This window comes from Notechis scutatus, chromosome 4, assembly GCF_049901735.1.
Source record: "Notechis scutatus isolate UNSWTSFEM ecotype Mainland chromosome 4, rNotScu1.2, whole genome shotgun sequence".
Lineage (NCBI taxonomy): Eukaryota > Metazoa > Chordata > Lepidosauria > Squamata > Elapidae > Notechis > Notechis scutatus.
In genome coordinates, this window is record NC_142012.1 from 73,283,121 (window position 1) to 73,298,546 (window position 15,426).

At 41.0% G+C, this 15,426-nt stretch overlaps 1 protein-coding gene across 16 annotated transcripts in view; it reads right to left on the reverse strand.

The window, feature by feature from the left end:
* Positions 1–15,426, reverse strand: part of CAMK2G (calcium/calmodulin dependent protein kinase II gamma) — a 217,503-nt gene that overhangs the window by 100,978 nt on the left and 101,099 nt on the right. For all 16 annotated transcript variants that reach the window (XM_026674244.2, XM_026674241.2, XM_026674242.2 and 13 more), the window contains exon 3: positions 1,726–1,785. In XM_026674244.2, coding sequence (XP_026530029.1) covers positions 1,726–1,785 — 60 coding nt within the window. The remainder of the gene's footprint in view (positions 1–1,725; positions 1,786–15,426) is intronic.

Sequence of the window (15,426 nt, forward strand, 5' to 3'; positions counted from 1 at the left end):
TTTTTTTCCCTTTCACAGCCTCTGTCTTCTGATAAAGACTCCGCCTTCTGATAGAGACAGGCAAATTGTCCCCAATCCTACTGGCGGGTCAAACACTGGTAAGTACACTTGTATGTTACATTTCCCAGAACTCTGGCAACTACCTGCCCTGTGTGCCAGGGACCACAGAAGGACAGGGAGGCAAAATATCACAGAGTTGAAAGGGGAATTCAAGCTCTTCTAGTCCAACCTCTTGCTCAGAGCAGAAATCCTCATACTATCCCAAACAACTGACTGTGTAATCTTTGCTTGCTCTATTCTGATGTAGCTGAAGAGACACAAAACTAGGTAAGAACATGAAAGGAAGAATCATAGAAAGGCTTTGGTATTTTCTGTTCACGCTAACCTGTTTAGCAGCAAACTAGAAGGTAAGCAGCTGTGTCCTTTTATAAACACACCAACCTTAAGTAATTCTGCCCCATTTCTAGGTATGTAGGAAAAATGTTTGGGCATTTCAGGATTTATTTCTAAACTGGATCCCAATGTGCCCTGTGCAACATTTTTGAAATCTCATTTCAACAGAACTTAGAAGGAAATTATTACTAACTTAGGTGGGAAAGGAGAGCAAATACACCAAATACAGATTCTCTGACCTTGAAAATTGCAAGCAATTTTTTTGCGATAAAAGAGAAAGGGAAAAACAGTGGGGAAAGAATTAAAATATCGTCTTGGAATAGTGGCAGCCTTTAGATAGCTAGGTTTTTGAAATGCACAGCAAATTCAAGCACAATGGCTATGGTCCATCAAGAGCTCTGAAGCACAACATCTGAATCAAATCACCACCCAGACAGTAATATTCCTTTAAAGATCAGACACGGAAATACAAAAATCACACAATCATCTTATTTCTCTGGTGAGCTTCCATAAGAAATGTTGTTTGCTCTAAGGAAGAGAAGAATGAACTACAGGAATGTTGGTTTGACCCAGTCAAACACTTTTTCTATATCTAATATAAGTTTCATTCCAATGGAAGAACAAGAAAATGCAAACCAAGGCAGGGACAAGCCAAAGGGACTGTCCAGTGAGGTGCACAGAATGTCAAGCAATTATGAATAAAATAGAATAACAGAGTTGGAAGGGACCTTGGTGGTCTTCTAGTCCAACCCCTGCTTAGGCTGGAAACCCAACCCCACTTCAGACAAATGGTTGTCCAATCTCTTCTTAAAAACTTCCAGTGTTGGAGCATTTACAACTTCTGGAGGCAAGTTGTTCCACTGATTAATTGTTCTAACTTTCAGGAAATTTCTCTTTAGTTCTAAGTTGCATGAGAACCCAACACTGAAAGAGGACCATTCTGAAGTGGTTTGACCTCAAAACTTGAAATGGGCCCGTTTTAAAGCTGGATGCATTCCAAAAGACTTCTAATAGTCTGTTCTGAAATTGGAAAAGCCCCTTTCAAGGTTAGAACAGAACATTCTAGCAACACATCTCTTTTTTTTCATGGGAGAAGCTGAATTGAGGGAGGAACAATGGTGCAGTTCATTTTCTTGGGTGAGATATCTGTCTAAGCAGAGGACAGACGGAAAGGCTTCATACCCAAAGGCAAGTTTTCTGAGGAGTTCCTTCAGCACAAAGCACACATACCCTGTCTCCCAAGTGGTTGCCATAGTTCTGGCTCGCCACTCTCACGAGAGAAGACTTTGGCAAGTTTCATTTCCTTTGAAGGTCTGTTGCAATGGCACTTACCAATATTTGGGTGTTTTAATAACCGGCAGATTCGAGCTTCCCGCTCTAGTTTCTGATGATCTGGAAAAAGAAAAAGAAAAGAGGAAAATGTATTAATGACTTCTGCTTTTCTGCCTATGTTCAAACAAAAATCAGACATCAACTGCCAATAAACAGACAGCAGCAAATGCATGGCAGTATCTCCCAGAACCTGTAAATATCCTAAAAAAAGGCAAACTTTCTATAGTAAATACTCTATAGGTGAAATATTCCAAAAGGCAAATGATTTATAGGACGTTTTGATTTAACTATGTTCCAGTTTTAGTTTCTTTTTCAGGCTTTAGAGAATATTTTCCGCTTGCTGACCAGTTTGAATTCTTTTAATTCTAGAAAAGAGATTTAAATTCAGGTGGAAAAGTAGCAGGGTGGGTGGGTGGGTGGGGTGACGTCACCCTGGGTTTATTAATTTGCTGGGATTTGAAAATGCTAAGGAAAAAAATCAAACAGCTGGGACTTAGCTCTGTAAAGCAAGGGTGTCAAACTCAATTTCATTGAGAGCCGCATCAGAGTTGTGTTTGACCTTGAGGGATGGGTGGGCGTGGCTGGGGTGGGCGTGGCCAGCTTGACATCACTCGTGTCAGGGGCGCCTATGGTAGCCCAAGTGCTCTGCCAGTGAAAACAGAGCTCGGGAGGCTTTGACAGCCTCCTACAACCCTCTGCCAGCAAAAGCGGAGCTTGGGAGGGCCGTGAACTCCGTTTTTGCTGGCAGAGGCACTGCAGGCTGGTCCTTGGCTCTTTCCAGGGAAGCTCTGCAGGCCAGATCTAAACAACCCCCCTGGACACATCCGGCCCCTGGACCTTGAGTTTGACACCCCTGCTGTAAAGGGATGAGAGTCATCTGTAGGCAGATTAGTGAACACTTGCCTTGTTCCCGTCATCTACCTTTCCCATGGCCCAGTGCTAAAATACTACCCAGAGTTCACTTATCTCCTATCTCTTTCATGCCCCTGTGTGGCAAATGATGGGCAGATAGATTCCAGAACTTGCCACTGGAGGAAAAACTCTGGAGGCAAAACTCTGCTCTTGTGAGATCATGTTTTGCTATGATACTCTTCTCCAGTAGAGTTATTATGCCTTCACAACCCAATGTAAAAGTTCAAAACTTTTGGTAAAGGTTTCACTTCTGTTTTAGTTTCAGATTTAGTATATATGCTGGTCATTTTGTTCTGTAGTCACTAATCTATATGTTATACTTTCCACTCCAAAAGCAAATGACCTACCTACAAAAATAGTACAACTCACTAATGGAAACAGCTATTGCCTTCTGCAGCAGTTAATCCTGTTCTTGCTATTATGTAATAAGAAAAACCATGGCTTATTTTTGATTCAAATTTAACTTTATGCCAACTCACCATTTTCAGTTTTATGCAGAATCTGCAGTATCCACATGAAAATAAATAAGAGCCTACTCATGACAACATGCTTAAAGCCCTTGCTGTTTTTAAAGTGTGCTCTCGATAATCCCTTTGGCAACTGTGGCAGCAGGAAAGCCTGAGATTTAGTCAATTTTAAGGGTCGAGCTAGCATTGGAATCTAGATCAGGGGTCTCCAACCTTGGCCACTTGAAGCCTGGAGAACTTCAACTCCCAGAAGCTTTGCTGGCTGGGGAATTCTGGGAGTTGAAGTCCTCCAGGCTTCAAGTGGCCAAGGTTGGAGACCCCTGATCTAGATGCACCTTGTTGAAGATACATATAGAAAAATTTATGGCCAACCCCAAATCAATCTAGGTACAGTTTTTTAGTATGAAGCCTGAAACAGGCTTTGGAAAACTTTGATCAGCCTGAGAACACAATACAGAAGAAGTCTAACACCTTTTCTGTTTTCGTGAGTTTGAGCTCACCCCATCAGCTGCATAGAGCGGCTGGACAGATGAAGTATTTAGAACATAAAACATAGAATTCTTTATTGGCCAAATCGTAAGGATATAACCGACAAAGTTACAGTCATACAGTCACAAGTGGGAGGGGATGGGTGATAAGGAGTGATGAGAAGATTAATAGTAATAGTGCAGACTTTGTAAATAGTTGGACAGTGTTGAGGGAATTATTTGTTTAGCAGAGTGATGGCTTTCGGGGAAAAACTGTCCTTGTGTCTAGTTGTTCTAGTGTGCAGTGCTCTATAGCGTCGTTTTGAGGGAAGGAGTTGAAACAGTTTATGTCCAGGATGTGAGGGGTCTGTAGATATTTTCACAGCCCTCTTTTTGCCTCAGGCAGTATACAGATCCTCCATAGAAGGCAGGTTGGTAGTAATTGTTTTTTCTGCAGTCCTAATTACTCTCTGGAGTCTGTGTCTGTCCTGTTGGGTTGCAGAACTGAACCAGACAGTTATAAAGGTGCAGATGACAGATTAAATAATTTCTGTAGAACTGGATCAGCAGCTCCTTGGGCAGTTTGAGCTTCCTGAGTTGGCACAGAAAGAACATTCTTTGTTGTGCTTTTTTGATGACATTTTTGATGTTAAGTGTCCATTTTAGGTCTTGTGATATAATAGAACCTAGAAATTTGAAGGTCTCTACTGTTGATACTGTGTTGTCTAGTATTGTAAGAGGTGGTGGTAATGGGAGGGTTTCTTCTAAAGTCTACCATTTAAATGGGGAATGAGGAAAGGGAACACAGTGTCAGGTGAGTCTCCATTCAAAATCCAAGAAAGAAACCATTCGACTCCATTGTTATAGAGAAAAGGACTTTTACTGGAAATCAAGTGGTAGCATCAAAAGAATTCAAGATGTGAGGCACTAGGCACGAAAATCACATATGCAAAGTTGTGGCAACGTTCCCACCCACAATAGTTCAAACTGGCCATCCAATCTGAGATGTGTATAATGTCATGTGGGGCATCTTCAGGTGGTGATTCAGACATCTGGCCATTGATCTTGGCCTGGATAAGGTAAGATGCTGCGGCTGCGCTGTAAGCAAGTAAGCATATACAAAAAAGATTTCCCAAGTTTCACATTTCACCCTCTCAAGCCTCTAGCACTCTTCCCCCCTCCACCCTAACAAAGCTCAATTTATGCTGACTCCCCCCATTACTGTGGCAGTCGGAAAGACAAGCAGAAGAAAGATTCTTGAAAGCTGACACACAGGTTGGTTATGCAGGTGCAGGTTACATGTGACACAGAGTACTAGCATCTTCAGCAATTAACAAGTATAGTGGATTAAAGACTCATTGTTGTTAGCTGAGACCGTTGGAATTGCCACAGAGTGGTCAGGGAGGTTGAAATGCTCTGCAAGTACAGATTTTAGAAGATTTATTAGGAGGAGTAGAAACTTTAAGGCAGAAGTTAAAGGGTTTTGGTATGTTACCAGGTTTTCAGATCGCAGGTAGACATCAACCTGTGACCACAGTTGAGCCCCAAAATCCCACTGTTAAGAGCGACACTTGTTACGTAAGCTTTTCCCCCTTTTACAATCTTTATTACCACAGTTGTTAAGTGAGTCACTGTCGTTAAGTTAGTAACATGGTTGTTAACTAAATCTGTCTTCCCCATTGCACTTTGCTCACCAGAAGTTTGCAAAAGGAGAACATATGACCCACACGGCACCGCACCCATCATAAATACATCCTGGTTGCCAAGACTGCAAATTTTGATCACATGACCCTAGGGGTGCTGCAACTATTGCAAGTGCGAAAATTTATTTATTTATTTATTTATTTATTTATTTATTTATTTATTTATTTATTTATTTATTTTATATTGCCGCCTATTCACCCATGGCGACTCAAACCGGCGTACACAATGTAAAATAGCAGTAGCCCTTAGACTTATATACTGCTTTATGTGCTTTACAGCCCTCTCTAAGCGGTTGACAGAATCAGCCTATTGCCCCGAACAACCTAGGTCCTCATTTTACCCACCTCAGAAGGATGGAAGGCTGAGTCAACCTTGAGCCTGGTGGGATTCGATTTACCAAATTGCAGTAGGAGTAGCTTGCAGTACTGCACTCCAACCACTGCGCCACCGAGGCTCTCTAAACCATATTTAAAATAAAAAACAAAAATAAAAAATAAAAAAACCAATAAAAACTAACAAAAAGAATCAAATAAATTAATAAAGTACAATAGAACAAAATCTGGAAAAAATAAAATAAAAAATAAAAAAAATCACCCCCCAACTCCCACCCCCTGCCCCGACGATAGCAGATCACACTAGCCATTTGATAGGCTCCATCCCGCTCTGGGTACCCCAGACCCGGTCATAAGTCACTTTTTTCAGTGCTGTGGTTATTTCAAATGGTCACTAAATGAATGGTTGTAAGTCAAGGTCTATCCGTAATAATCAGAAGACAAAGATGTTAACAAAAACATGAAATTATAAGTTCAAATAAACTGATGGAAAAAACCTGATTTTAAGATTGAGAAAAAAGTAAAGTACCTGGGTATTATGATGACAAATAGAAGTGCTATTTGAAAATGATCATGTTAAGACATAGAATGAAATTAAGAAGGACATGATAAGGTGGGAGAAATTAAAATGGTCACTTTGGGGAGAATGCTTTGCCAAGAACGATGTTTCTGTTTCAGATAATACCTGCTTTGACATCTGTTTACCATTTGAACAATGGCAAAAAGATGCCTCTAAATTCATATAGCAAGGGGGAAAATCGTAAGTCAAATATGAAGTGTTATAAGATATAAAGGAAAGAGGAAGATGGGATTTATCATATTTGAAATTTCATTTTGCTGCTTATTATTTGAAATAGATGAAATAATGGATGTTGCTGAGAAACAAGAAAATTTAGAAGGTCACGACCTAAGGTTAGATGGCATGGATATTTATGATATAATAAAGTTAATTTGGATTTTAAAAAATCATTTTATTAGACATGCCATATTGAGAATATGGAATAGATATAAACCCAGGGTTGTGCACAAAACACTTTTATAGATCTCAGCTCAAGAGGCATATTATAGAAGAGAAACAGCAGACAAGGACAAATGGTTGACATATCAGAAATTATTGGAAAGCCATCAAGGGGAATTTAAAACTAAATCAAGAGAGCAATTAATAGCAGAATAATATATTTGTCAATGGTTTTCCCATTTACATTTATCAGAAAGATTAAAACGAACCAAAAGATTTATGGTGCAGAACAAAGTAAGACAGAATTTAAAGAACAAGTATACACATGAACATGTAATTACTAAAATGTATGAAGAGATGTAGATAAAATGTATAATAGAGAATTTGTTTGGTCTAGTGGTTAAGGTACAGGCCTAGAAACCAGGGGACTGAGTTTTAGTCTTGCCATAGGCATGGCTGAATGACTTTGGGTCAGTCCCTTTCTCTCAGCCCAACTCACCTCACAGTGCTGTTGTGAGGAAAATAGGAAGAGAAAGGTATGTTAGCATTTTGAATTTTTATCAAAATAATAAAGGTGGGAAATAAATAAGTAAACCTTTGCTGAATTTGAAACAGAGGAAGAACAAGTAAAAAAATGTGGGCTATGAAGTTTGGCTATAATATACAGATGGAAAATATGTGTTAAAAGGGTTGAAATTTACAGTGTTACACTTTTAAAGATATTTTTAATGATTTATTGTTGGTTTATAATGGCAGAAAAATTATGTAGAATATATAAAGGCATTTCAAATGTATCCTGGAAATGTAAACAACATGAAGGGATATTTTATTGTGCTTGGTAGACTTGTAAAAAAGCTTTAAAAAAGTATTCTAATACATACTTTGATACAGAGTATTTTAAAGATTAATATTCAACTGATGTCAGAACTTTTAGGACTAATGGATAAACAGTTAGAAAAAATATGGAAGATTATTTCAATATATGATTACTGAAGCAAGATTATTATATGCACAGAGATGGAAAGTTTCGGCACACCCACTATGGAAGAAGGGTTGGTAAAATGGCTGAGATGGCTAAATTATCTCCCTTCAATTGAGAAAAGATACCATCTACATTTATTGGTGACTGGAAACCTTTTATGGATATTTTGCATAAAATAAATGTGATTCATGGACTTGATTATTAGATAGGGTAGATTATAGAAAGAACTTTTAATATAACTTTAGAGAGTGAAGTTAAAGTATAGTTGTACTTGTAACTTCAGTGAAGAATATGGAAGCCATTTCTTTGAATCTTTTTTCTTTTCTAATTTTCTTCCTTACTTTATGTTAGTTTTTATTAGTTGCTATCTTCCCGTTTAAAAATGTGTGCATATATACATGTGTGCGTATGAGTGTGGGGGCATTGCTGGCAGAGGATAGAACAGATAACACGTGAAAGAGAGAATGCGAAGGTACCTCTAATTTTTACTGTGTGCTTGTTGGGGCCTGTGCTGGTTTGTGTTAAAGTGTATTGGCAAAGTAAGCATCTGATTGGTTGAAAACTGCCTTGGATCTGGGTACCTGCAATAGATGTTAAAAAGGCATCACTTCTGAGTGTGATGGGACAAACAATGACAGAAGATTTAAAAGGCGAGTGTTTTACTGAGTAACCCTTTCTTACAAAAAGGTCTGGCAAAATGGGAAGAGATGAGTAAAGTGCTGTTCCCCACTCTCTTAAACAAACCAGGTATCCCTTTGTTCTCAAAGGGAAAGTATACTCAGTTCTGAAAAACATTTCACAGGGGAAAGCTTGCATCCTTTCTCCACTTAGATCTACAGTACAAATACTTATCAGGATAATCCCAATGACTCCCAAAGCTATAATCTACTTCTCACTGAGAAGATAAGCTTGTATTTGGACTACATTACTTCAGAAGACCAGACAGCAGATGATGTGAAAAATCTCAGCCTCTCACCCTACCCTGCCCTGCATCTGACAGAAAGCTGCTTTTGCTGTGCCTGATAACATTAGTCTGAACTGCTTTAAGGCAACATTTAATTCCAAGCACTTTGTATTATCTCCAGCCACTTCAATCCTGTTTCAGACCTGGATTTTGATACCAGCAAATATGGTTTCCTTCTGGACACACTCAGAGTCTGTGGCACTGGAGAGGTCCAAAAGGCGTTGCCTACAGACTTCTGATTAGCTTTCTTAATGTGTTCCAAACCCATAAGAGTCTAAATTGCATTTCTCTTCTTTTCCAAAGGCATTAGGGGACAATAGTCAGACTTTTGGTGTGAAATATCCTAATACCCATTTCCGTCTTTTGCACTGCTGCTGATAGTTTGACTGGTTAGATGGGCAGTCACAGAAACCTGTTTCATAAATAAAATGGAATTTCTAAATGGAATTGCAATACCAACCATCTAAATTAAAGCTTACTTTGTTAGAATTACAGATATTAACATGCAAACAACAAAAGAGATATTCAAGTGATGCTCCCAGTTTTCCTCAAGCTAAGCTCACTAATACTTGAAACTAAACGCTGGATTTAATAAAAATCAAAATAATAGCTGGTTATAACATGTAACACAACCAGTATATTTTTGTTCTGTTTGTCCCAAGGTTTCTAGGGATACAAACTAGAACTCAGACCCTCTTCAAACCTGTCACTATCTATTATATCTTTATAGGGCTGGAAGGGACCTTGGAGGTCTTCTAATTCAGGGGTCCCCCAACCCAGGCCCACTACTGGGCCCCGGCCTGTTCAAAAGCACACACACACACACACCACCACCACCAAGATAGAAAGATTGGGGACTGCTGTTCTAATCCAACCCCCTGCCCATGGCAGGAGACATTATATCATCCCAGACAAACAGTTGTCTGTTCTTTTTAATGAAATGTGAATTTCAACTGTATTGTGTATGCCACCATTTCCTAACAAGCATTACCTAGCAATAATAATGCTTATTATTATAAATGTTTTCCTAACTGTTTATTACATCTAGTAATAGTATTAGGTTTCCAGCAAGAATGCATTCACCAGATATTTATTGACTAGCCTAAACTGAGTTTTTGGATCTATTAGGGAATGTCCTGGAGGACAGGTAAATGAGATTTATAATGAACAAATACTAGGGTGCACACATCAGCAAAAATCCTCTGTCGGGGTCATAAGAGGCACAAGAGCTGACTATTGTGGATTATAGTTGCTGAACATGCATCTTCCTACTTTATCTCTCTAAGCACATTAAAAAAAAGGCTAGACTCCAACTTCTGCTTTTCAGAGATGTGTTAGTCTAATATGTTAGATTAGATTTCTCATGTTGCTTCCATATGTGTGGTGAATATATTTAGTTGGGGCATTCCTCTTTCAGAAGTTTTGTCAAGAATATTTTAACACAAACTTTGTGGACTTTCAAGAGTTTTTGTCCTCTTCACAGTGAACTTTTTGATGTTCATTTGCCCAGTTATTTAAAAATGGTTTATACATTGTTAAAATTTAAGCAAACAAAGAAATACTGCTCCTCCAATTAGTACACCCTCTTGCAATTCAAAACAGGCAAAGCAACGGAAATAATGGATTGTGCATGAGCCAGTCAACTGAAGCTTAATAATCCTTTTAAAGGCTGTGGGTAGATGGATTTGAGCCAGGAAAAGAGGAGATGAGTCCACTGGAGGCAGTCAGAAGTAGAACCAATTCAAAAGAGCGGATTTGCTGTTAATAGGTGGGGGTTAGGGTTAAAGTTAGGATGCCTGCTACTTCTCCACAGAGTTCAACTCTCTTCCACTGACATCCCCAACATTGCTGTCCAGTTACCAAGAGCTGTGGACGCATCTCATGTCCCTACACTATCTGTGGTTCTTTCTAGAATTGAGTTCTTTCCTGGATGTTATTTTTTAAATCCTGCATACTGAGAATCAAAATAGCCCAAAGAAATGTTGACTTCTGATATTCCCAGATGGCCAGTAAAGACATTTTCACTCCATTTCAGGGAGATTCACCTACACTCTTTGACGTGTGTGTGCTTTTGTGCATGTTAGGAAACTGTATCTGCCCGTATTGATGCTGTCGTAGTTGCTCTTGGCTGAAAATATTTATATTAAGGGCAGTATAAACATTTAAAAATGTACGCAGGCTTCCTTGTGATTGCTTATATTTGTGGGGTGGTATCTTATTTGGCAGAAATTGTTCATAATTTGGACACAAAATGCAATTTAAAACTCTGTGACCATATTAAGTTCATCCTAACTTTTTTTCCTCCAGAAGAAAATGTTTTTTACTTCTTTCCCAGTCCTGCTTTCTTTGTGTGGGTCAGGATACTAATAAGAAGAGGTATCAGCAGATAAATGGTTGATGGAATCAATCATTATCTCCCAAATTACATTTTTAAAACAGTAGAAATGGTTTACACAATGCCATTTCTAAAGTTGTTATGACTCAGGTAGAAATCTCTCTCATTTCTGTGTGAATGGACTCTGAATGTATTGCAGAGCTGCTGAACCTCTGATGATCCAACTCACTACAGTTAGTGGCATTTTGGGCAAGCGCTTCTCTTACTGACAGCTCAGCCATAATTGCAGTTAGAGAAGCGAAATCTGGTGAATAAGATGTCTCAAAAACTAAGGCAAATTGGGATCCATTGAACTTGGTTTGAAATGCCATCATAACAGGTAGAACAAATATCTCTGGCACAAACGACAAAATGTCTATCATTCCAATTTTCTGGTTCTGAACCATTGTATACTGTTATCTTAAAGCAGAGGTCTCCAAACTTGGCAACTTTAAGGCTTGTGGACTTCACCTCCCAGAATTCCTCAGCCAGCATAGCATAGCTGGCTGGAGAATTCTGGCAGTTGAAATCCACAAGTCTTAAAGTTGCCAAGTTTGGGGACCCTTGTCTTAAAGGGAACAATTTTTAAAACCATTATTACAACTGAATAGCATATTCCTTGGATCTAATAATATCAAAATATTTCTTAGAAGAAGGCATGCATAGTCTCACAAACATGCAGCCTCTAGACATTTTGTTGGCTCAATAAATCTGTTCACCTTTTATAGTAATCATCTCCAACATGCCATTTTAAAAAAAATCCAAGCTTGTGCACTGAACCTAGAACAGGAAGTTGGATGTATATTTTCCTCTTTGCATATTTTGCTTTCAGTGCAGTAATATATTTCCTTGAGGCACAGCAAGAACTGGATATGATGGGGGAGAATAGGAATTTTGGAGTGGGGGGGGAGAGGAGAATGCTGGCTATCTAACTGGTAAAGCATCATACATTGCAATAAAAAAACCTAGCGTCACTTAGACTGGGTTGTCATGGGCTAGAGAAAAAAACTAGTGAGGCTACGGCTCAGAAGGTGGCAAGAAGCAGTGGGTGGGAGAAAATGCCAATGAAGCCTTCTTGATCACTGAGATCAGACAGAGAAGGGATTTATAAAGATACTAATCAATTTTTTTTTCTAAAGCAGCACCACCAAAAAAATAAAAATAAAGAAAACAGAAAATAGGAAATAGGAGAGTAGGGTAGGGTAGGGTTGGTGTGATGACCCAGGGCGTGGCACAAAGGCAACACAGTCAAATAAGCAAGAGGTGTCCCTTTAATACCTGCAACTTTGCCCCCAATGTCCAGGTTACCTTCAGCTGGAGAAAAAACACTCCCAAGAACAATCTTTAAGTGGAGGAAATTCAGTCCGAAAACAAAATACATACAAACTGTAAATAAAAATCCACATAAACCACGCTGCAGCAATTAACTTGACAGAGCAGGATAAGGAGTTGCAGACTTGAAAGGCCAACAACACACACAGTTGGGAAGACGCCAGGAACCAGATAAGCCTCGACAATAACAGATAACTCACGATTTGCTTCCAACAACTTTGCTGTGCGTAGCTTCCCTTTTTAAACACTGTTCCCAGCTGCAGCTAATTAAGGGAATCAGGGCCCTTTCCTCCCTCATAAGCCACGCAAGTCATCTTGCTCCCTTCTCCATTCCTCCCTGCGTGCCCTAGGATGAAGAGGGGGCGGCCCTCAGTGTTCCTCTGTATTCCCTCTGCCTTGCTCTACCACTCCCCTGCTCTGCCCAGCCAGACTTTGCCCTTCCCCAGTTTCTTCCACACCCAATGGAGCCACACTTCCACTCCCTGTCAGCTGCTCGGCCTCCCCCTCAGAATCAGATTCCGACAGGGGCATGACAGTAGGGGAGAGGAGAGGGGAGGGGAGGGGAGAGGAGGGATTTTGAAGACTGCAAGCAGAGGAAAATCATCCTTGGTGAGGTTAACTTTAGTCACAATGCATCAACAATGGCAAGCAAAGTATTAGCACCAAGTATGTTTTGTATATCTGTCTTTTTTTTTAAGCACAAGAGACTGTTTTATCTTCAGCATAATTTACGGCAACACTATTAAAGCTGCTGCCCTGATTTATGGACGGCACAAGCTAATATTTCTTTGAAAGTTCTTTGTTTCCACTCAGACTAGAATTCCTTTTACCTTTGCCCAGAAGAAACATCTTTCAGGAGAAAAACTGTTTGACATAGTACTACAACACAAATGTATTATCTTTTGCCTAGTTCTTCCTGTCCTACAATAATAATGTGATAACCAAACCGATTCTTCACTGGGGTGAAGGGGAGGCAATGGGGCTGCAACATAAAACTTCATTTCATAAACACGTAAGTTCTCCATGGTGAAATTCCACCTTCAACATTTATTATTTATTTTATTTATTTATTCTGTCAAGCGGTTATAAGATAACAAGTATAAGTATAAACATAGTTATGAATACATGAAACGGATACATGTAAGAAAAATAAAACAAAAAAAATAAAAGAAACAATAGGACAGGGACGGTAGGCACATTGGTGCGCTTATGCATGCCCCCTAAAGACCTCTTAGGAAAGGGATGAGGTCAATAGTAGACAGTCTAAGGTTAAAGTTTTTGGGGTTTGGGGAAGAAACCACAGAGTCAGGTAGAGTATTCCAGACATTGACCACTCTGTTGATGAAGTCGTATTTCCTGCAATCAAGTTTGGTGCGGTTTACCTTGAATTTGTATCTATTGTGTGCTCTTGTATTGTTATGGTTGAAGCTGAAGTAATCATTGGCAGGTAGTACATTGCAATGTATAATTTTATACACTATACTTAGATCGGACCAAAGGCGTTGTAGTTCTAGGTTGTCTAGGTCTAGAATTTCAAGTCTGGGTATTCTGCAACGAGTAGAGGAGCGGATAACTCTTCTTGTGAAATATTTCTGGACTTTCTCAACTGTATTAATATCAGATATGTAATGCGGGTTCCAGACAGATGAGCTGTATTCAAGTATTGGTCTAGCAAGTGTTTTGTATGCTCTAGTTCAGGGGTGGGCAAACTACGGCCCGCGGGCCACATCCGGCCCGTTGGTCTGTCCAATCCGGCCCGCCCCTGAAAAAAAATCACTGGGCGTGGCATATTGCCCTGTGCCGTGTGGCCCCCAAAGCTGCAAAACAGTGCGGAGCGCTCTCGGGGTAGGAAAGAAAACAAGAACTTTGCAAAGGCCTCGGCTGGGAGTTCGAAATCACCTTCGAGTGCGATCTCTCGAAGGTGAGTCCCCGCCGATCCTCCTTTTTTTTCCGGGGCTTCCAGGCTTAAACTTTGCAAAGGCAAAGTTTGCAGGCGGGAGCGTCTTCCGGCCGAGGAGCGGGAAGGGTTCCGCCCGGCGGGCGGGCGGGCTGCTTGGAGTGGGCTGCTTGGAGCCACCTAAAGCTAGGCCACTGCTGGTGGAGCCTTGCCCTGCCTTGGTGCCCTGTTTCCCGGCTTGGCGGTCCTGCTCGGGCGGCACCTTAAAAGCCTGCTCCCAGCACCCGAGCAACTTCCCAGCAACTTGCGGCTTCCTTTTTCCTCGTGGGCGCTCGCGCCTGGCCCCGAGCCGCGCGGCGGAGGGGAAACCCGGAGCACCTCCGGGTCGCCTCCTCCAAGCAGCCCGCCCGCCCGCCGGGCGGAACCCTTCCGCTCCTCGGCGGGAAGACACTCCTGCCTGCAAACTTTGCCTGTGCAAAGTTTAAGCCTGGAAGCCCCGGAAACCCAAGCAACTTCCCAGCAACTTTCGGCTTCCTTTTAACTCGCGGGCACTTGCGCCTGGCCCCGAGCCACGCGGCGGAGGGGAAGCCCGGCAGGTGGGTGGGCTGCTTGGAGGACGCGACCTGGCGGTGCTCCGGCAGCAGCAACAGGCAGTTCCGCCCGGGCTCTGCTCAGGTGTCCGGCTGGGGCTGTCAGGAGTTGCTACCGCCGGCGCAGCTCCGCACGGCTCCAGTCCCGCATTGCCTTGGGAAGGAAAAGGCAAAACCAGGAGCCGCTGGGGCGATTCACAAAAAATCTTGTGCTGACCCGGCCCGTCTGTCAAATTTTAAAAGTCAATGCGGCCCCCGAGCCAAAAAGTTTGCCCACCCCTGCTCTAGTTAGTAGTGTGATATTACCAGAGAAAAAGCTACATAGGATTAGGTTAACAAATCTTAATGCCTTTTTGGCTATGTAGTTACAGTGGGCTCTAGTACTTAGATCATTAGAGATGAGTACTTCAAGGTCCTTGACAGAGTTTGGATCATCAACAAGGTCTTGACTATTTAACTTGTATTTTATTTTCTGATTTTTTTTTTGCCAATAGAGCATTTATTTGTTGAGATTTGAAGTTGCCATTTGTTTGACCATTCTGATACATAGTCAAGGTCTTTTTGAAGGGTAGCGATATTGTTGGTGGTGTTGAATAGCTTTACATCATCGGCGAAGAGAACGCAGTTGCTTTTAATATGATCACAGAGGTCATTTATGTTGAGTATGAAAAGAGTTGGTCCTAGAACACTGCCTTGGGGGACACCACTGTTGACAGGTACAG